General features: G+C 42.3%; 4 protein-coding genes across 7 annotated transcripts in view; 1 reads left to right on the top strand and 3 right to left on the bottom strand.

Moving 5' to 3' along the window:
* The first annotated feature begins 245 nt into the window (after positions 1-245).
* LOC116061009 (myeloid-associated differentiation marker-like protein 2) lies at positions 246-1088 on the top strand. Its single transcript, XM_031314825.1, has one exon. The coding sequence runs from the start codon at positions 246-248 to the stop codon at positions 1086-1088; it is 843 nt and encodes a 280-aa protein (XP_031170685.1).
* Positions 1089-1361: 273 nt separating this feature from the next.
* On the bottom strand, positions 1362-5909 carry LOC116061490 (putative protein MSS51 homolog, mitochondrial). Its single transcript, XM_031315718.2, has 6 exons — positions 5569-5909; positions 4865-5014; positions 4631-4755; positions 3372-3935; positions 3131-3224; positions 1362-2047 (listed from the first exon to the last, which is right to left on the bottom strand). Exons 1-6 carry the CDS (start codon positions 5583-5585, stop codon positions 1843-1845), a joined length of 1155 nt encoding a protein of 384 aa, XP_031171578.1. The 5' UTR covers positions 5586-5909; the 3' UTR covers positions 1362-1842.
* An 852-nt stretch (positions 5910-6761) lies between these two features.
* LOC116061105 (putative protein MSS51 homolog, mitochondrial) lies at positions 6762-17662 on the bottom strand. Of its 2 annotated transcripts, XM_031315011.2 has the most exons (8): positions 17395-17662; positions 15536-15607; positions 15216-15393; positions 14873-15022; positions 12129-12253; positions 11263-11826; positions 8100-8193; positions 6762-7533 (listed from the first exon to the last, which is right to left on the bottom strand). In XM_031315011.2, the coding sequence occupies exons 3-8, from the start codon at positions 15371-15373 to the stop codon at positions 7311-7313; spliced, it is 1314 nt and encodes a 437-aa protein (XP_031170871.1). In that variant the 5' UTR covers positions 15374-15393; positions 15536-15607; positions 17395-17662; the 3' UTR covers positions 6762-7310. The 2 variants fall into 2 exon arrangements, with proteins under 2 accessions (XP_031170871.1, XP_031170870.1); XM_031315010.2 differs by lacking the exon at positions 15536-15607 and having other exon boundaries at positions 17395-17659.
* An 880-nt stretch (positions 17663-18542) lies between these two features.
* The window catches only part of capn15 (calpain 15), a 40529-nt gene continuing 36207 nt past the window's right edge, over positions 18543-22864 (bottom strand). For 2 of the 3 annotated variants that reach the window (XM_031315009.2, XM_031315008.2), the window contains exon 12: positions 18924-21895. In XM_031315009.2, the coding sequence (XP_031170869.1) occupies positions 21718-21895 (178 nt within the window). In that variant the 3' untranslated portion in view covers positions 18924-21717. Of the gene's footprint in view, positions 18571-18923; positions 21896-22864 lie in introns of those variants that run through there. The other variant, XR_004896351.1, reaches the window with a different exon arrangement.

Raw genomic sequence — 22864 nt, 5'->3', positions numbered from 1 at the left:
TAGAAATGGTCAAGAGCGAGTCTCCTTCCCCTTCACACATTCATGGAACACACGCTGAGCAATTCCTGAATCTGGAAATTTGAATATTGGGTAAGACGTGGCTCTACCTCACTAAAAGGATCCAACAGCAGCAGGACAAGTAATTATTGTTCACACTTTGTTCAGCTTGCAGAGTACTGGTATAACAGAAGAGACTTTTCCTTCTTACTTTTTCTTCAAGATCTCGGGTTCCTAATTTGAGCATCATGTGTGGCCCATTCAAGGGCTGTCAGGGCATTTTGCGCCTCCTGGAAATAATCTTCAGCGCTTTATCTTTCATCGTTGTCATCTGCAGAGGCAGGATGGTGAGTCCATGGGGTGTCTGGTGTGAGTTTGTCTGGGTGTTCTGCATCACTGTGCCCGTGGTCATAACCGTGGTGGAGGCCAAAATGTGGCACATCCTCCTGGCTGTCTTCCTCCCCAACTGGGCTGACCTGACGTGCGGGCTCACCAGCCTGTGTGCTGTGATGATCACCTCAGCCACAGTCATCTTTGCAGCCGTGTTTGTCTGCCTATCCTGCTTTGTCAGCATCCTGTGTTTCCTCTTCTCCCTGGTTGCCACCGTTGTCTTCCTGATTGATGGTGCAATGCAAAAAAAGCATTTTCCGAGTGGCTACCTATCCAGCCTGAGAGGAGGTCTCCGCACAACAGAGGCCTTTATAGCGTGTATTATTCTCACTGCTGCAGCTGACCACTTTGTAAATGGTGAATGGGCCTTTCGCCCTGTTGGGATGATATGCAGCATCATTGTGTTTGCTGTTTGCCTTCTGGTCACCGTGGTCATCATAGTTCTCCATCTGCTCAAGCTACTGCAGTGTCTGCTCTCATTCAAGCTGAGTGTGATGGAGCTCGTGTTCAACATTGTGGCAGTGCTGTTGTACCTGCTCGCTGTCATTCTTTGGTCCATCTTTGGTTACAAACGCTACAAGCACAATCCTTACATCTGTCAGAAGTGTTCCTATGTAGACATGAATACTGTTACCATTGCAGCCCTTGTTAATATTGTCTTTTACATGGTGGACCTGGTTTTATCCTTTAAATCTCGCTAGAAATGTATACATAACATGTACGTAGAGATGAAGATAAAAACATTGATTTGCTTGTTGTGTGGTTTCATTTCTTGAGTTAATTCTTTGATAAAATATTCAATGGACAGTATATGTTTATACAGTATGTACTGTATGTTATAGTGAATTATTATCATATTGCTTTTTAAATCTGTCCTCAAGTCAGCAGGTGACAATATGATATAAAAAAAGATGTTTGTCATATTGGTTTGCGTTCTTAATTCTCAAAAGTTATTAACAAATAAGTGCCTGAGATATGCTTTTTTTAATTTTTGAGTATTTCTTGTCAAATTAAAAGTTCTAAAAAGGTGTATAATGTATAAAATGGATTTGAAATAATGTCTATGAAATGATGAAGAAAAGCTGTGTTAAACCAGAGTGGATAATGTAGTCTCCCTCGTATTTAGTCAAATGTATTGCCAACGTAATATAAGGAGACATTTGACTGTTACTACAAAGTTTAATTGGCTCTCTGCTAACACAATAGTTCTGAAACAGTATATTCAAATCTCACAACTATGGCAGTTATCTTACTGAGATAGAGAATTCAAATGTCATAGCAAACATTCACAGCTGATACCAAAGAAAAATTATACTGTTTTTTTTTTAACAATATTACATACAGTATGCACTGTACTTTTAAAACATTATTATATGATTTCATTATAAGGAAAAAAAAACAGGCATATACAAACAATGCCTCATAGTCCAAAACAGCAACGATGTGTGTGAACCTTCAGGCCTCCTCTGGTTCCTCAAACTCCACATTCTCCAGCAGACCTTGAAAACAGAAGTAGTGGGAGTTGCAGTAGACAGCAGGCTTATTGGGACACGAGCCCATCACTTCTGGTTTCAGCGACGCGAAGGGGCACGCTCCGCTTCCCTTCATGTCCATCTCCAACTCCAACAGGATCTGCAGCGAGTAGGTCATCTCTGTCTCACTGCGGGTGGAGGACCAGAAAAATCAGCAGCCATTATCCACGACACATCATGGATGAATTCACATGGAAGATAAGAGGGCAGTGAGAGGATAAAGAGGTTGACTGTGGAGGTAGCACATCCATCAGACATTTGGTATATTTGCATGTCTTTATGCACTGGTGTTACATACAGCACCATAATGCCAATAATATGCAACAATGTCAATGCGCCAATTTGTATGCTATTCTTGGTTAAATGAAGGCCTGAATGGTAATCTGACAACATGCGGGAGGGAAAGACAGTTTGAAATTATAATCGATTACAGATCATTGATTAAATGTAACATAATTAGAATGTAAAATTAGTGCTACAGTACGGCATTTTATTATTCCATTCAAGTTACTTTACTTCACAAATCCAAAACATAAGCAGTTTACCAAAAACTTTATTTGCAGCCAATATTGTTGTGTTAAGCATTCGTGTCTTCATCTGATATGTGTCTGATATGATTTCATAAGGCATCATCATTTCTGGGAACTCCTAATCCACAGATCCTTTCATTTATAATCTGATCACTATAATGTAATCTGAAATTTGTTCACTGTTTCTTTCAACTGCAATAAATTGCTGTGACATTTTCTGTTTGTATTTATTTATGTATCACAGTTATGCAGTAGTGTGAGACATAGAAAATTGATTTACTTAAGTAAAAGTAGCAATACAATACAAGAAAAGTCTTCCAAAATGTACTTCAAATATCAAAAGTAAAACAAATACTCATGCACACTGTGTTATATTGTTGTATTGTTGGATCTATAATATTGATTTTAACTACATTATATACTTTGGGTAGTTTAAACCTGATCATATGTTGTTTATGTAAAGTATTAATCTTAGTTGTTAAATAAATGCAATGGAGTACAAAATACTCTGAAATGTGGTGAGAAGTAGAAAATTGCACTAAATGGAACTATTCAAGTAAAGTACATTAAAATTGTACTGAAGTGCAGTACTTGAGTAAATCTGCCGTGTTACTTTGAACCACTGCAATTCTGAAAGGTATCCCACTACATGTGTGGCTGTCGTGAAGCTGTAACACTCACTTGAGAGCAGTGAAAAGGGAAGGAATCTCATAATCCCTGAGGAGCAGAAGTGTGGGAAGCCAACCCTGGTCCAGGCCCTGACTGGCATCAAATCCTTCACACAAATGAAAATAATTCACTTTAAGAACGACCCTCCTCCTCAGTAACTAGTTCAGCTAGCTGTTTACTGACACACACAAAATGATTTTAGAGTAAAATGAAGATATAGAAGATATATATAAAGATATATTTTTGTTCTCACCAGGATTAAACCCAACCACCAGGTCTGGCTTGGCTGCTTCCTCTTTCTCCACCAGCTCCTCCCAGAACTGGTGGTAGAGGCCCTTGTATGCGCTGATGTAGACCCGCTGCTTGGGGCCAGACCCATGGAGAGGAGGCCTCACGATGGGGCCGTCCACCACCTCTGGTCCCACCATGACTATACTGATACCCTGGTGTCCAGGGAACATTTTGTTCAGCTCATCATAGTCAGTCAGTCTGGCTGCCAGAGTCTCACTCTGGCCTACTCCCACCAGGTGAATAGTGAGAGGTTTGGAATAAGGGTTAAGGCCAAACAGCCTCATCCCCCAGGCTATGGCCAGCGGCCTGGAGAAGAACTCACTGCAAACCCTCCACAGGGACTGCTTCAGGTCCTCGTCGTCAGGCGGAGACCTGCCAGCACTGGTCCACAAGTCTTTCATGTTTGCTCCTTTTAAAATGGGATCAAGGCGAGCCGTGAGGTCACCCTGCATCGCAAGCCAGTCATCCCAGCCTTTAACCTCAGACTGGGGCTTTGACCATTTCTCTGTTGGGAATGGAAGGTCTCCTGATGATAGGGGGAAAATAATACAATTAGTTGAAGCAACTTTTGTTTAAGAATTTCTCCCATCTAGCGGTGAAATTGTATATGACAACCAACTGAATATTACTTTCTAGCCCCTCCAATTCCGATCGCGTTTTAAGTCCTACGGTGGCCGAACCCGAAATTAGCTCTTAGTATCTCCATCGTTTACCCACAACTGTTCTAGCCACTCCAGTTTTAACTTTGGTCTTGTTACTTTGCCTGTCGCGTTGTCGTTTTAATTCTCTTTTTTCGCATCCCTGTCGAGTAATCTCCCCCTGGCATTGGTGCCAATAGGTGTAAAAGGGCAAAAGGCGGAGGTATGTCCCTCTTTGGCTAATGTATTTTAAAGATGGAGGCGGAACTTGCCGGCCGTCATTTGAGCGACACGCTCATATGTATTCTGAATGACTCTAATTGGCAGATTCTACGCTTAAGAGAATACTTTGATTAGTTGGTGGAAGTAATTATACATGAATGAGCACATATTTGTGAAAGAACAAAGGGGTTTTTGCTAAGAATTAACTCAAAAAATTACACAATGTAGGTTTAAGTAGTTAATAGAAGTAGAGACATGACATGGTAACTATCCTTTCTTGCACATTACTTAATTCCTTTAGTGGAAGAAGAAGAATTCACCTGGCTTTTGTAATTGTTTGTGCGTTTCATATGCATTTTACCTTTATATAAAAGCCATTCCACAACTCTGTCAATGGCAGCCAGACGCAGCTGTGGGCAGAACTTCTTGTGTTTGGGCCAGTCCTCCTTCTGACAGTCTTTACAGCAGTAGTAAACATTTAGACATCTGTGCAAAAATAGGAGAAGAGTGAAAGATCTGTGAATGTAAAATGACTCACTTTGATGAGTAATATCTTGACCGTACAGGCCTGCTTTTTCTTTTCATTTCTTTTTACCTGCCACAACGCTTCAAACTCTGTGGGTTGGAAAGTTGTTTTGGCTGCTTCTCGCAACAGGCACAGATTTGAAAAGATTCCTCCATCTTCTCAAACATCTCTTTTTGAGACCGGAAGGCCATGGCTTTACTCTTGGTCTCCAGACCAGCTCTGGAGAGACAAATAAAAGAACAGAATACAATACAAATATTGACCAGTAACTCATTAGTAATAATTTGGACAACAGTTAAGTTATAGACACCACAAGAAAATATACGAATTCTAGACAACAACATAGCTTGTTTATGCGTAGGCTACCAATAGACTACTGAGGCCTATACCTTTCTATTCTTAGACTGGGACATCTGCTACAGTATGAGGAGAGGAGTGCAGTGACCGCATGGACACCTTTATAATGCGTTCAGTTTACATATAAACTGTTACAGGAAAGTTGCCCGGAGCTTAATGCTCCGTCGTAAAATGGAGACAATACGGACAGAGAGCGAATGGAACAATAGGGAGCTAAAGTACAGGCTGTGGAATATTGTGCCATTCAAATGTCGAGCAGTTAATAACGAGCACCAGGCGGCTCTGTTTATGCGCGCGCGACTTTAGACACCTCTGACATTTATGTCATGTCGTAAGATTTACGTACATGTACATTTAGACATGTTCTCCCAAATGAAGGTCAAGAAGTGTCAATAATGTAGCCAAAACCTGCTTACCTCTTAGTTTCCGTCATTTGTTAATGAGTCTCACACGCTGTTCACAGTTTCTTCTTCTGCTCTGGTTTGTTATCTGAGCGGCCTGTTGGGGGCTGCTGCTGGTGCCACATATAGCACCTGTGCCTTCCCTTCTAGAAAGTTCTGACAACTCCAGACCGCTCCAGACACTTCGTGACTTGACAAAAACTACATTCATATCTGTACACAATTTTAATGGCAGGAAAATATCAACCCAACCATTACTGTGGGATAAGATCCCAACCTGATTCTATTACCAAATTACTTTTAATTAAAATATAAGTTCTCTACATTAATTTGAATGCTAACTCACCAGGACATAGACAAATGTCCACTAAAAAAGCCCTAAGCCCCACTATTATTACAACGCTAACTATACTCTCTGTACTGTATGCCTCCACTTTCATCCACTGGAGGGCAGCGTTACATTGTAGATACAGGCTGCAAAATTTTTCCCATCCTTTCCTTTCCACGAGGCATAACAAGGAACACATGCAGACAGAGATGTAATGGTAGGCTATGTTTAACACATTGCTATCAGTGATCATGATTGAGCATTATTAATTATTTACACACATTAATTCAATAAGCAGCAGAGCAATTCCTTCTTTCACTGTTACAGATAGCAGTTTCTAAAGCAGGATTGTCATACGTAGATTGTTCTAATGTGCTTATCACTTGACCACTGCTAAATTATTTAAAACCTTAAACCTACAGAAAGTGGGTCTTAGAGTATTTTTTTTGTCACAAAGTGGCATTTTTAAAGCAGCCACAGAGGCAAAATCCTGTGCATGCAATGCAATCCCTTATCAGACCTGCAATAGGTGAAGCATATAATGTAATAATGTTTTGTTGAGATTGAGACTGTGTCAGACAATCAGTCAATGTCTTATCTCGTGTTTTTTTCTTAGCCTGTGGCTCATGTTATTTTTTGGATTTTATAGTAATACTTTTATCAACTCAGAATAAAACTGAAAACAGTTGTCAAACAAATGCTGCTTGGCTTGCTTTGGCCTTTTTTATTGTAAAGAGAAAGGGAAAAGGCATGATTGCTTATAGAGTCTCCACTTATATTGTCTGTGGTGATCACACACTCCAGAACGCAGACTCACCATTTAATGACCAGCAACAGCTACAAACAGAATCACAAAAATAAATTAAAAATAAAACAGTCAGGCACTGCGACACTGTATATTTTATTGAGATGTAATTTTAGATTGTGTGTTACATTAGTATGCATATGATCTGATTTCAAGCAGCTATTGTGAGATTTGGGAATACGTCTAGCCGCAGAACGGATTATATGGGGCCGCAAAGTGATGGCTGAACTAATTTTGGTCTCATTACGTATTTACACCTATGAACCTTTATATCCACCTACCATGCTACCTCCGGGGCACCAACAAAGTACAAACCTTTGTACCCCGCTGGTGCCCTCAGGTGCCATCATACTACATAATGAGCTTTGAGTGTTTTCTGTAATCTGTCTCACCAATTAATTAAGTGTTTAGTGCAGCGGTGAGGGTGCATTTTTCTCACTTTCATGCTCTCTGCCCCATATTCATCGTCCATATCTGCCAAGTGGCTGCACAGCTGAGCAATATTCATCTCTAAAAGGCTGCAGGAAGCCCCCCAAAGACCTCAGGAAGTCCCCAAAGTCCTATTTTGAAATCCACACATTAAAGGAAAGGACTTGTGGCACCCCAAACAGGCTTTGATTTTCCTTATGAGGGCCTCTCATTGTCTAGCCAGGGCTCCTCTAAGTCTTCTTGACGCAGCAGCAGTCCCTGGAAACAGACGTAGTGAGAGTTGCAGTAGACTGGGGTTTTGTTGGGAGAAGACTGGACCTGCTCCGGCTTCTGTGAGGTGAATGGATTGGGTCCACTGTCCCTGACGTGCATCTCCAACTCCAACAGGATCTGGAGTGAGCGCTTGAGCTCCATCTCACTGTGGAGACAACGAGATAGCTAAGGAATCAATTAATCAAGTAAGTTGTATTGTACTCATGAGAGACTGAGGAGAGATTAAACACCTCTCAGACTTCTTTTTAACATCCACCCACAAGTAAACCGTTTGAGAGAGATTACAGAGGAACAGCATCAACAGAAGAGGAGAACAACATCAATAACTTTGCTATATCATCAAGTAAGAGTCTGCAGGGGGAGTTTGCTGAGAGCGCCTGCAGCAAAAGAAATAAATCTTTTCTTCAACTTGGCCAGAAAACTGTTATTTGCCACCAGAGGGAAGGAGTGTGAATTGTGGAAGGAGTTGTGTGATCTGGGCAACAATATCTACATTGAGACTGAGGATTGTGGTGATGAGGTTGGGTAGGTGAGGAGTAAGGAGACCACACATGATATGTGGGTAAACAAACAATAGTTCTATAATTTTGGATAGTAGATGACAAGCAATGTGAACTAAACATGTTTACTATTGCTCAAAGGGCAGTGGATGTCATTATCCCCACTCTAAAATGTGAATGTATGTTTCAGAGTTGCAATAATGTGACTAACCTGTACATAGTGAAGAAGGAAGGGATGGTATAATCTCTGAGCAGCAGAAGGGTGGGCAGCCAACCTTCTACCAGACCCTGGTTAGCGTGGAACCCTGTGTTAAAACACACACGTGTAAGATACATAAAAGAAGAAGAACCAGTGTGTTAATTTAATGATAGTCTATATCCATGACGTTCCACTTCCGGGATTGCTCCATTGCCGACGAAAATTCCGCCAGATTTCACTCATTTAGGACGAATATCCAGTGCCTTGGGCTTCCGTTGTGTTGGCGTTTTAAACTCCGGCCGATTTATTATTAACCTTTTCTCAGATCTCTGCAGGGTAAATCCAGACAGCTAGCTAGACTATCTGTCCAATCTGAGTTTTCTGATGCACGACTAAAACAACCTTTGAACGTACACATGTTCCACCCAAATAAGTTCCTTCCCGAGGCTATTTTGCAGAGGCGCCGTTGCTCTGCTCGGCGCCTAGCGCCGCCCAAGACGACTGTGATTGGTGTAAAGAAATGCCAATAAACCAGAGTATGTTTTTCTCCCATCCCGGAATGCTGTGTGGACTCGCCAGACCCTCCTCTGCAGCGCTGTGGAGGTGGGTCTGGCGATGCGAGACTAATTTAACGATAAAATAACCAGTATCAGTTTCGCTTTAAATCCGATTGGTGCCTGAAAGTATGTGACATCACCTTTTTTTTTCAACTGAGAGCACACACAAAAAAAGAAATCTTTAATGTAAGGTAACCAAAACTGCTCTTACTTTGGCAGAAAATAGTGCATTCGTATAGGATCACATCAACCATAGTATAAAGCTGATTATAAAAATATGTTTCCAGGGCCTGTCATTTACAATAGGCCACTCTTGAAATATACATACTCTACCTCCCTGAATAAGCAAGCTGAATGACACTGACACTAAAAAGCACTGTCTGTTTCTCGCCATGCAAGTCTTTTCAGGGTGAAGATCGAACAGATTACGCTTGATTAGTCTCCAGTCGGCCGTGTTTCTCTCTTGTTAGCTAGACTATATTTCCATCTGGACGTGTCACTGACAGTCAGCCTAATTATCAGTCGATATGACAAAGTAAACCTTGCTCTAAACAAGCTGACCTCGTTTAGAAAATTCAGCTGGACTGGAGAAAGCTTGTTGTAACCACACCAGCTGAAAATGTAGGACATTCTTGCATAGAGACGACCCAGTACAGCAGTCTGGTTATATTCATGCTGGGGTGGGTTTCATAATCCTCCAGCATATTAACTGACAGATGTCACTTTCCCCTGACTCGTGTTTATATCAGTACTTTCTTTTCTGAGCAGGAGGGTGGTGTGGTGAATAGTTTGTCCGTCATCCACATGACTGAGGTTCAAGCCACCATGACGGCAAATACTGTAAATCCATCCGGCTTTAGTGTTCTTGAGTGAGACAAAACCAGGCAGTAAACAGAGAATTTCACTGCACTGATCAATAAAGTCTCACATTATTAGTTACTCCAAGAGAAAGACATAATCACGGATTTGATTTCAACATAGGGGAAGAACTATGCATGCTATGAATTTATTAAAACATCAGCTGTTCAGTACATTACTGGTGTGTGTGTGTGTGTGTGTGTGTGTGTGTGTGTGTGTGTGTGTGTGTGTGTGTGTGTGTGTGTATACTGGTTGTAAGTGTGTTGGGGGGCCCAGAGCATGCCACAGAGGCAGAGAATTGTAAGACCTGTGATACCGACACACAGATGGTATCATGTTATCCACCGCCTGCCACATCTTTCCGGGGAACTCAAACTGCAGAAAGAGAGGATTTTGATTTGAATAATGCATGCCATGATAAAAACATCCCCGAGGTTACACTTCTCATCATGATAAAACATTTAACAGGGAGTAAGCATTTAGGCGTCTAGACCTCCAGGAGATAAGGTGACGAAGATACGCTGCAGCCTGACTGTTAATGTTAATGTTTGGCCATATGGTGGAAAAAGTTAAAGTAATGGTAGTAGACTTACTTTGTTTCCTGATCTGGAAGAAATAAGCTTTAGAAATATTAAAAACCCAGTTTATTTCATGGATAACAACCAGCTATCAGGAGGCGCCTGTTCTCAATGGGCTATCTTTGTATGGATGACATTACTCAGCCAGCATCCATCTCCTTTGTGAGAGCTGACAGTTGACATCACCCTCCGTCTCATATTATCTAAGTCAAAGTCTGTGTTTACTGCTTTCTAGCAGCCTTTTCCTCTGTCATTCTCTTTGTGACTTTCACACGCACCTTCACGCTGTCTGCTCCCCTATCACTTAAACAGTGTCATAATGCAGTGCTCTGCCAGCTTTGCGGTATGAAACACAGCCAGGCACTCAGGCAGTTTACTCACAGGATGACTGATTCCTGTATATTTAGCTCCCCTGGAGCCTGCAGTGATAACTGAGCCAGGGGTTATGGGTGCAGTTGGGTCAGGGCTTTACTGTTGCCCTGCAGCAATAAAGGGTCAGAGAACAGATTTGGTGCAAGAGCTTAGAAGGTGTAGGGTTATAGTGACACTTTAATGAGGTGCTTGTCTGTGAGAGTGGATGGCGGATGTCTTTCAGTCTAAAATGCAGTTTGTCGTGAAGTGGAGAAAAAGTTGCAGTTGCCTTTTGTATTGTATTGACAATATCAATAATTCAGAAAATGGTTCACTGAAAATGGTGAGATTGTTTAAGATCGAAGACCTATTTTGTACACAACTGGGGCTTGCAATGTTCGTCAGAGTGAATCCAAGGGGGCCTTAAAAAGGCCAGCTTACCGACATTATGCTGAGTACAGCAATCAGAAGCCAAACTCTTTCCCAGCTGCTCCCATTAATCACCCAAAGCCCCAATAAAAGCCTGGTGCTAATGAATAGGCCAGATCTAGTAAGTTACACGTCTCCTGCTTGCTCTGCTCTCTGAAAGAGGTAATTGTCAAATGAGCATAAAGGGAGACAAGTCACTGGTTCTCCGAGACAACTGACCACTTAAGCTTAGCAGTTTCTATTTATAGCCGCAGCGATCATTATGCTTTTTACTGTTTGATTTTAAAGCATTTGAGGTAAAAGTCTCCTTTGAACCAGACCTGTCTTAAGATTTAAGTGGCTGTACAATCACATTTCTTACTTTTGTTTGTTCATGTTTGACAGGTTGTTGGATGTACATACCAGGATGAAATCCAACCACCAGGTCTGGCTTGGCTGCTACCTCTTTCTCCACCAGCTCCTCCCAAAATTGGTGGTAGAGGCCCTTGTAGGCGCTGATGTAGACCTTCTGCCTGGGGCCAAACGCCCTGAGAGGAGGCCTCATGATGGGGCTATCCACCACCTCTGGTCCCACCATGACTATCTCGATGCCCTGGTGTCCAGGGAACATTTTGTTCAGCTCATCATAGTCTGTCAGTCTGGCTCCCATGGTCTCATTGTGAGATGCGCCTGCTATGTGAATAGTTAGCGGTTTAGCGTGCAGGTCAAGGCCAAAGTGTTGTATGGCCATCCCAACTGTGAGAATTCGAGAGAGGAACTCGCTCTGAATCCGCCATAAAGACTGTTGAAGGTCAGAGTCACACGGCCTTGGCCTGCTGACGTTTTTCCAAAGGGTTGTCACGTTGGCACCAGACAAGATGGCGTCCAGCCGTGGCGTGAGGTCACCCTGCATGAGAAGCCAGTCATCCCAGTTCTTCACCTCAGCAGCTGATTTAGACCACTTCTCAGTGGGGAACGGGAGATCTCCTGCACGGGTGGCAGAACATTTATGATAGACATATGCGACACAAAACTGAGGACACAGATTAGAGTCGAGACAAGTAGAGTGTGGCAAGTTTACATGGTGTTTGAAAAGCAATCAGAGAGATCCAAAGGCTGAGGAACTTTAATTCAAATTTCAAAAGCGCACCACTATTGCACTGTGACTTTCTGTCAGTTTTTGTCTCTCAGAGGCATTTCATTTTAGCAGCTCATCTTTAAAATATGCCATCTCATTAATGATGATGAGGCGTTTCCATTTCAACAGCACCCCCTTTTTTATTTCTCACCAGTGAACATCAGCCACTCCACTAGTCTGTCAATGGCCACCAGGCGCAGCAGTTTGCAGACCTTTTTATGCTGAGGCCAGTCCTTTCTCTGACAGTCTTTGGTGCAGTAGTACACATTCAAGCACCTGTAAGAGAAAGATGGGGGGGGAGGAAAAGCAAAGCAGGGAAACGAAACGTAAGGAAATGATGCAAGGCATAGAAGTTAAAGCTATAGTGTTTAGATTCTGTCGCACCCATGAGGAATTCTAAGTAATGACAACAACACTTTCGGCGCATCCACATGATGCAAGCCTTCGGTGAACAAGCACCACCCCTCCTCCACGCAGTTGCTAGTAGCGTTTAACACGTAAAATCAAGGAGGACACGGAGGATTAAAAAACATGATGGAGGTAATTATTACTTGAGCTTCTGCGCGCTAAAGTTGTTGGACTACATCATTTTGTAAACATCGCTATACGGAGAAATACAGATAGAGTTTTGTAGAGCTGATAGGCTTAATTAGCTTTCTATCAACTCATTTGGCAATGGCTTGAATGTAACGGTTGTTCATTAAAGGTGCAGTAGGTAAGCCTTATAAAACTAACTTTCTGTCATATTTCCTGAAACTGACCCTATGTTCGAGTAGAACTACATGTAGAAGGTAATTAAAAAAAAATCTGGCTCCTCTGGCCCCACCTACAGCCTGTAGTGCGATTTGCAAAAATCCACCGCTCCCTGTTCAGATGCACCAATCAGGGCCAGGGGGGGGTGTCTAACTGCATGTCAATCACTGCTGTCAGTCGGTCCACCATGGTTTAGACTGAAACCATTGCAAGGGCATGAAAGTTGCTACAGATATTCATGTCCCCAGAGAATAAATGAGGATGACTTTGGTGATCCTCTGACCTTTCATCTAGCGCCACCATAAGGGTCAAGATTTCGGTTTGCCCTATAGTTTGGTTCATGAGCAACTACCTGGAAAACTAATGACATTCCCATTAGCCTCAAATGTAGTTTGTGTTGGGGTTATCCTTATGTTCCCAGGTTCCTCATTGTAAGAGATCGGTAAGGGCTTTCTTCACAGCCCAAAATTGCAAACGAATGAAAGAAGATGGACGTTTCAAATTAAATTTGAATGGTAAAAATCACGAGCCACTGGCGAGAGCCAAGTCAAGAAAACTGTCTTGCCGGCAAATTTGAGGGTGTAGGATTATAAAATCAGTAGGCTATAATCTGTAAATGGGGGATTTCAACACCCGGGGAAACGTACATTGTACACTTGACCTCAGAGAACATATTAAGTCATATTGACATATTGAGTCATATTAAGATGATATTGAGCTGGGGAACATAGGACCTGGGAATACGCAACACTGTAGCGGCTACAGTGTTTAGAGCTAATTAGCAAATGTTGGCATGCTAACGTGCTAAACTAAGATGTTGCATATATGGTTGTAAACATCATACCTGCTAGCGTTGTCATTAGCATTAGCTCAAATCCCTGCTATGCATAAGCAGGCTACAGCCTCACATAGCTGCTAGCATGGCTGTAGATGGTTTTGTTCTGGGATAAACTGAGAGGGAAAAAGGCTCCTGATAGATAGGAACTGGAAGAATTGATACATTATAAACTGAACATTAACAAGGTATGCATCAGTGATGGATTATGTTTAACAATACTTGCTAAAAATAGCACTACTATCAATTACCTAATCAGCTGTGGACTATAATAAAATCCTTTATGGGTGATCAGATTTAAATGTATTGTTTGTACATCTGGCAGCTGGCAAAAACAGCCGCCGTAGGTAGAGGCTGGAATTTGTTACTGATTACACGACTTCTTAGTGCGGATGTGGGCTTTTGTGTTGTCACACAGTTTAAGTAGCGAGTTAATGTGTTGGATTAGAGGTCTGACAGCCAGTGGCAGTTGGTGCTTTGGGAGTCTATATTACTTTACCTTGCAATCATTTGCAGCCTTTCGGGGCACACACCTTTACATAAAATCATTTATCAGCCTACGTGTTCTGTCATGGCACACTTTGGGCGTACTGATCATCCAGAGGAGGCTTACAAAGTGAGACAAAACAAGGTGAGAAAACACAGGTGCCATTGAAAGGTACACACTTCTGCAGAGATGCTTCAGCTTAAGAATAATAAATAGATAAATGTGAATCAGAATGAGAATGAAAAGGGTGATGGGAAGTCACAAGCAGGCATTGTTGGACTATTGGTCGTAACCTAATTCTCAGATGTCAAAGGTCTGGAGGGTTTTACTTTCAGTCGTTAGGTTTTTTATCTGCTGCTACACATAACTTCCCTGAGAGAGGCAGTGGCAGCTGAGAATTTCAAGGGAACACACATGCAGTGTGTGAATGTGTGTGTCAATCAGTAGGAGAAAGAGAGCGACAGAAAGAAGAAAAATAAGGCACAAAAGCAACGAGGCAGCATACTGTACTCCGCTCTTTATTCTCAGTACACTGTGTGATGTTATGAACTGCATTAAGCTGCTCTTAATCAGCTGCAGATGAAACATAATCAGATGGCTTAGCTATATTTGCCATTGTCCTCTGAGCTGTCCCAACTTGGTGGCCTATCATTCGGTAGCTGATGCAACGGCAACTGGTAATGCTTCACACATCAATGTCGAAACCACATCCCAACTGGTTGATGATGGAGCCGAACTGAGAACAGTGTAGGTTTCAGTCGCCTTAAAATAGTCTGATTGTCAACAATGATTAATGTTAATCCGTGTTAATGCCACTCACTTCACGCAGCGTTTCAGGGTCTGACCGTCGGTGAGATGCGCTGGGAGTTTGTTGCAGCTGGTGCAGAACTCAAAGGTCTCCTCCATCCTCTTGAACATCTCCTTGTAGTTGCGGAACGAGATTCCTTTAGCCTTTCCCTCAACGGCAGCCCTGGTTAGAATCAGGCACGTTCAAGAATTTAGTGGAATTTGAGTGAAATATAGCCTAGAGGAAGTGTAACTAATAGCACATACAGTATGCCATATAAAATCAAAGACTACATTGAGTGACAATCAAACAGAAAATGAACAAGACAGCTGAGCTTACAACTCATCAGTTCTCAGTTAGTACCAGCAGTTTTTACCTGTATTCTCCGTAATCCTTCATGTTGAGCTTGTTGAGAATCACCTTAGAGAGCCCAGGAACATTGGAGTCCAGTGCGTAAAAGCCAGACAGAACAGAAAAGACGCTGTCAGTCCTTGGAGTGTCGGGCTGTTGAAGAGCTGGGATCTGGGACGCCATGTTGTGGCCTTCAATTTCCACTAAGAGAGGAAGGAAGCATTCAATAAACACGTTTTTTACAGTTATTTATTGTACTGTATTGACTATATTGATTAATGTTTGGTGCATTTCAGACATTTAAAGAGTAACTAAACCCTCCTTGAAAATCTTGTCTGACTTTACCTGTGTTTTAATGTGATGCACAGGTGCATCCAGGACACTGTGACATTATTGATGCTGGTATGTGGTCAAAGCTTTTTTAAAAAAAAAAAAAAGTAGAACCTGGCTCAACTTTTGCAGGATGACAACTCGACATTCATTTGCAACACAAACCCCATGTTTTTACAGTTTACCTCGTGATCGTCACAACAAAAGCTACAAATAATTGCAGTTGTGATCACTTGCTAGAGTTGTTAAATCCTGTCACAAAGTGTTATAAAATGCCATGCGGCGTTTTAGTGTCTAATAAGCCTTTAAACTCATGGATCTGTCACTTAAACAGGATCTGGATCGTATGTCTCACAGCTACCTGAAACCACATTAATGTAGACCCCCTTTGACATTTTAAAACATCAAATCCATGTGTTTGTGTGCTGTGTGCTTACTGACAGACACAAAGCAGAGTCTGTAGGATGTGAGGGACACAGGACCCCACACCACCTCATCAGGTCACACTGACAAATGAGAAGAAGTATGGCTGGAAATGTGGACTCTGGTGGAAGGACATACAGCCCCTAGCTCACAGAGGTATTCGTTCTATGCGCCCTGACAACCAAGTAGCACCCTGCACTGACACAACAAAGATTTTCACTGTTGTTAGAAAACTCAAGACAGGGTTTGAAAATGCTCCTTTTGATAATGCATCACTGCTGCCAGGACCCACAAAAGCTATTTCAGCACCAATGATAACATTTTAAAGAAATACACAGTTATACACAAAGTAAGATGCTGTATGACTTTTTCAAAGGTATATGAGCTTTTTGCCGAGCAGCAGCGAAACTATACATAAACCTAGACAGTATACATTCCTGTTCTCAAGGCTGGCATAGGCATCTCTTCTCAACATAGATTCCAGGGTGTGAAGTACACACGCTGTAGACTGCAGAACTTTGTGCTTTAAAACACACCCTCTCTCACTCACACACACTCTGGCTTGATGACCCTGACGACATGAAGCTCTCATGACAAGAGGATCACCCATATATCAGACTGGCATGTTCTTTGAGCTGCGCCATCAAGCCTCTTCCCTTGACAAAAATCCCTCCTACTTGCATGTCACATGATTTATTTATTTTTATGCTGGGAAATAAGACGGGGGAGAAATGTGATCATCTTGTAGTGGCACTCTCAGTAGTTCACATACTGTAGCTCCTTCAGTCTTTCTTTAGATTTTGCGCTGATATAACACTTCAAAATCATGTATGTGTATGAGTATGTGTACAAGTCTGTTTGGTTTAGATGGTGTCTGTACATTTTCTTTCTGTTTATTATGATTAAACATATCTACCTGTCTCTTAAATACAGCAGCGCTTAACCTGGCCTTGAAAACACGACAAACAGCATTTAACTCCGTGCAGCTCGCAGAAGAAAATATATCCTTAACTTGCACAACACATGATTTACTTTATAACACTGAGGCACTCACACAACGCTGCTCCAGTTTCCCCTAAAACAGCTTTCTTTCTACTTTGAGGAACTCTGTATCTTTTCAGTTTCATACTATGTGTTGCTAGGGAATGATTTAGCCTTATCATGTCCACAGACAAAATTGAAAGGCCTATATCTAATTAGCTCCTTTATATCTACAGAGCACCAGGGAGGCACGGGGTTGGAAATGAACAGATTTCCCATGAGAGGGCAGCTTTTTTTTTTTCTTTTGCTGGTCTCCCCTCACATATCTGACCGTGAAGCTGTTACGTTTTTAGCATGCAAAGTTTGTCGGTTGACTATCTGGCCACAGCATTATCACATTTTCACCTTGCCTGGCAGTGCCGTAAGGTGACGATTACTCAAGCAATAGGCAGATATTTTAGTAGTCGTACCTTTGTTTCCAGGCGAGCAGAGTGTCTTCTAGGTGATTCTAGGAGTTTTCTTGATAGAAGTGATTGACAGCTCCTTATGCTGGATGCCACTGCTTCATAGAGCCTTCACTGCGTCTCTGCTGGGGTCAGTAATAAAGTTACCACCACAGAGCCAACGTAGGGGAAGTAGCCAGGGGAGGGTTGGGGACTATGGAGTGCTTCTGGCATCTGAGGTTTAGGGGTGGTCTCCCACTCAGTACTGAGTGGGAGAGGGACTTGGATGGGTTAGGGAGGGAGTGTGCCTTGGAGTAAGTTGAGGGCCAAAGAAGAGAGGAGTGGAAAGCAGATTGCAAATTAAAAAAGGGTGGGGTGGAGTTTTTTTTTTGGAGAAGAGGTGAAGACAGAAACAGGGAGAGGACACATACACATTAACACACAAGATACCAGTGAGATATATTCTGCCAAAAATATTCTTCAAAAAAACCCACTCAGTCTGTTGGGAAGAGGGAGTTCAGAGATGAGAAGAGGTACATCACAGGACAGGAAATGAAGAGCCAATGATAGGAACCAATGATAACAAACACATCAGAAAGTGGATTTCTGGAATCAATAATAGTGCAGTAAACAAGTGTACATGTAAGTGAAAAACATTTTTTGATATGTAAATACGTTATCCTTTCATCAGGCTGTGCTTTTACACTTATTAGTGCTTTTCTTACTTAATATTTGCAGCTTGAAAGCTTGGACTTGCTCTTATTATTCATCAAAAACAAAAGCTTGAGCAGGAAACAAATGAAAACAAATGTCTGCTCTGACATAATTCTGTCAGTTTCCGTGAGTCACAAACTCAAAAAGCCTTTGTTACTGTGTAGTTAATTGGACATTTGTACATGGAAACACACTGTGTTCATAATAATAACAAATGCTGCATTCATTTAAAAAAATTTATTTGGTCCATCGGAACCTGAGATTGACAATTAAACATATACATGTTTGTACATATATACTCATATCCCCCTCCCAGAAAAAGATCAATAAAATATATATCACATTCATCAGAGTTCCATTTTTTTCAGCATTAGGTTTAATTTGTTTTAGGTACTACTTATAATACTTTTTTTTTTTTACAAGTTTAAAAGGGTCAGTTGATTACCCCCCCCCCCCCCCCCCCACACACACACACACACACACACCCCCCTCCCATGTTCCATCTTATATGTGGCTTAAGTTTGCAGTCTGTACAATTTACAAGGAGGGAACCAGACAAAGGAGAGGAGAGAAAAGGCGTTGTGTTGGCCGGTCTGTAAATGACCAGCTGATCTCTGGCTGCAGCCTCTTCAGCAGCAGGGGGCGCACCTGACACACAGAAGAGTCACCACCACAACTTCACAGAAGAGGAGTAGGTTCATAGGACACCAGCAAGAGCCAAAATGACAATTATGACAAAACATAGTATAATAAAAAAAATCTCATGTTAATGTAAAGTGATCCAGCATTGACACTGAATTTTGAGGTGCCTTGTCATTGCAGGTGTTTCAGTGCAGGGTTAATTTTTTTTGTCAAGCTGATCCCTCTGGGCTCAAAACTAAAGCCATACAATTATCACATTCCTTTATCTGTCATACATCGGTCCAGTACTGAGCAATATTCATTCGACAACAGGCCTGAAAATCACTTACACAAATAAATTAAAAAAGGTCACAGCTGCTTGGCTGTGACCACACACACTCGCACAGCGCAGACGGACATCTCAAAGTGGTCATTACTACACATTTTGTTTCTTTGGAAAACATATTTACAGCTACTTCAGCTTCAGGTTTCTTTATGGGAAACGTTACTGTGCTGTAGTGGTTTTCTTTACGAGCTGTCCTGAAGACGTCGTTGTACAGCCTTCCAGTCGTGGTTGTGCGGTTAAGTTAGGTAAGACTGCAAGCGTACAGTGCTGCCATTTACCATCAACGCTACCAACAAAAGGGACATGGCTCATGAGATGATGCATGTTTCAGCACCCTTCCAACTCAAGGGCACTGAGCTATAGACCTGAACTGAATCAAGTCGTGTGGGAACTTTAACGCTTAGACTCAAAATGATAAACCAAAAAAAGCATTAATTTCTACCAAGCAATCATTCATTGTATGAGTGCTCCGGCGATTTTGCTCTAAGCTTTCAAGTTTTTCTCCATTTCACTACACAATAGTAAGACATCCACTTTGACTTGGAGTCCCCCACTCCATCCCGTTACTATAGTACCACGTTAGTTTTCCCCCTCTCTCTGATAAAACATCTACGTTGCTATGGTGAGGACTGAAAGGTCCTTAGTGAAACAGGAGTAATGGCTTTGACACTGAAGAAATTGGAACGATCAAGTGGCGTGTGGGGCCCTAAAAGGGAACCTACGTAAAACTGCTGTAGGCAACCCAATGCTTTGAAACGACGCAGACAAAACTAAACTATTTTCTGTGTCACAACATGTCTCAGGGGTCCCCTCTCTCTCTTGTTATGTGTGCATGCAGACTGACAAAATTGTAATTTGTTATTACAAAAGGACTCTGTGCTGTCGCTAATATGCGGTGGGTGTATTCTTGTGGGAGGATGGCCCAGATGCTCGCGCCGCACCCAAGCAAACAAAAATGGTCCCCTGACCTCCCAAAGTAAACTCGGCAGCTCCTTTGGCAGAGTGTCTATTCAAACAGCAACTAGCTCCTCTGGTACTCCCTAAGTACACTCAAGTGTAAATCCAAAATACTGGCTATGTGTGACAAATAGACACTGATCTTTAGTACCAAAAAAAATCAGACACGGGCGCTCGGGTAGCTCAGTTGGTAGAGCGCGTGCCCATATGACGAGGTTTGTTCCTCGATGCAGAGGCCCAGGGTTTGAATCCGACCTGCGGCGGTTTCCTGCGTGTCTTCCCCCTCTCTCTCTCTCTCTCTCTCTCCTTTCAAGTCTGATTAAAGGCGATATGCCCAAAAACTAAAAAGATCAGACACAACTTTTTGGTGTGTCACAATCCAAGAGTGCAAGAAGCAGCATTCAACATCTAAAAAGGGGAGTCGCTCCCCAAGTGTATAGAAATAAAGTGACTGCTGAATTGGATGAGAAACGCAAGCATGCCCGATCTACAAAGCTGGTCATATAATGACTCGCCTCCAGCGGTTAGACCCCAATTTGAGACGGAATAAAAAAATGAGTTAAAGTAAGTAAGAGGAAGGAATAAAGGAGGTACAGTGATTTCTCTGTAGGGAAAAAAAGCCAAAATTGGATGTTAGTCTATCGAAACACTCGGGAAGGAATTCTATCACGTGTCAGTATTTCACAAGATAAAACCTCCCAATCACAACACTCCCCTCTACACCACAGTTTGGCTCGTAAAGTGCTTACAGAAAGATGATAATCCAGCTATCTGGGCACCGTACACCTGCCACAACATCAGCTTGAGGTTTTTGCTTGACTCCAGCTCACCCTACAAATCATGGGTTTGGTCCTGAGTTAGAGAGAGCGCTACACAGCACTGCGGTGAGGATGGAGACTGGGGACAGACAGTACTGTATGAATGATGGCTTTTTCTACGACCTCAAAAACACAAATATGGACAAGACGACAACAAAGACCGTGTATAAAACAAGTAAGACCAACGTGTATTGTATTGAATAAAAAATAAAAATAAACATGTATGACTATGAGTAAAACTAGATTATTGTGTTGGCTCGTCAAGTACCGTACTGAGGGCTGGGCGAGGTAAAACCCCCCCCCATGAAGTCTCCTGCTTTGTGAGCTGTCCTTGTGGACGACATAGGGGGTAAGTGTCTGATCGCTGCGGGTGATTGGCTCAAAGTTTGTGGGCTGGAAAATGGCTCAGTAGTTAGGGCACTCCACCCTGACTTCTGTGAAGAAAGCAGGGTCGTCTCCAAGCATACGAAACTCAGGTCGTGACATCCGTTCCACGTACAGCGCTCGTACCAAAAACATCCAGAATTTGAAGTAGTCTGAACTGGATCATGTTCGGTGCCCGGGTGAAACATTGTTTTGTGAGTAAGTCCAGGTCACTCCGCATGGCCCGCTTCCCTCAGTTCATCCTGACATGGCACATCCACTTGGCAAGGAAGAGAGCTCGTAAGGGCCGGATGAAAGCATTTATGGAGCATTAGGAGGACAGCACATAAATGCTGCCTATTTATGCTTTACATTCAGGTGTGTGTTCATCTAAAAAAAGACACACAAATACACATCTTTCTCCACCTTTTAGGGCTGCACACACCACTCGCCCTCCCTTGCCTGGTTTTCCAGTCGTCTGACAGTTCATTGGATATAGTCTGTGTGTGTATGGGAGATAGTGGGCGGTGGTCATAGCGGCCTGGGCCGGTGCAGGCCATCAATGTCCGCAGTGAGCTGGGGGCAGTGGGTGGCCTTGGTGGGGGTCCAGTCTCCCAGGGAGGCCTGGGCTGCCTTGCGGTGAGCCAGGCGGTGGGTGATGGAGAAACCGGCATTTCCTTCCAGCTGTGAAAGCACCACCAGCACCTGCCTGCAGGGGGAGACAAGAGAGTGTTGGGGGAAAAAACATGAGCGGTTCCAGTTCAAGTCCTTTCTGGCTTCAGTTAAGGCAGATAACGCATCATTCTGAATACAAGTATGGTATTTTCTCTGTTGTGCATTGTGTATGGTGAAGGGAAGTAAGGGACTGTATGAAAATGACTGAAAAAGCAAGGCCCTCCCCAGCTTAAATTATAATAAAATCTTCCAAAACTGCAATACCCTGCCTTAATATCTCAAAATAATATATTTATGGCAAACATAGGGACATGGTGAAAATACAGCTACTCTCAAATTTCAAATAAAGAGCTGCTAAAGCAATGGTTATTACAGTTATCTAAAGAGTGAACCAGGAACAGGCTGCTGATGATGAAATCAAATTTTGTTCCCCACATGATCAAAATATATATGAATTAGTTTAGATCTTTTTGATGTAACGATCTTTTTTTAAATAATAAATCTCACAAGGGAAGAAAAATAAACTCTGGGATTAGAAAAAAAAAGTCTACCAAAAAAGTCAGACATCCCTCCTTCCGCCTCCTTTTTTCTTCTGGCTAATACTTATTGTACAGTCCCTAAGTATGCCACTGCTATTGGAACTGCTTGTTAGCTAGTCAGCAAAGTTAGAGCTAGAATTGGAGGAAGACATGTTGCTTCGTCAGCACTCTAGAGCAGTTTGTCTTTTGGATTCAGTCTATTTAGAGAACAAGATGAGGTAACACGGCCACAGAAAGCACACCCCAGAGAGAATCCTGAATATCATTACCTGCCTGCAAAATGCTTGCGCCTATAAACTGATTGTATAACAGCAAGTGAGTAAGAACATCAGAAAATAAGACTGATATTGCAGCAGATTGTTTTTTATCAAGTGAACTGACAATAGTCTTGTTAGACATTTTACAGTTTGCCATTATGTGGGACATAACTTTGAGGTGATAAGGTCGTAAACTGACAATAATGT

This window comes from Sander lucioperca, chromosome 22 (assembly GCF_008315115.2).
Source record: "Sander lucioperca isolate FBNREF2018 chromosome 22, SLUC_FBN_1.2, whole genome shotgun sequence".
NCBI classification, from domain to species: domain Eukaryota; kingdom Metazoa; phylum Chordata; class Actinopteri; order Perciformes; family Percidae; genus Sander; species Sander lucioperca.
Note: the sequence above shows the minus strand (reverse complement) of the source record. Positions and strands in the feature narration are given on the sequence as shown.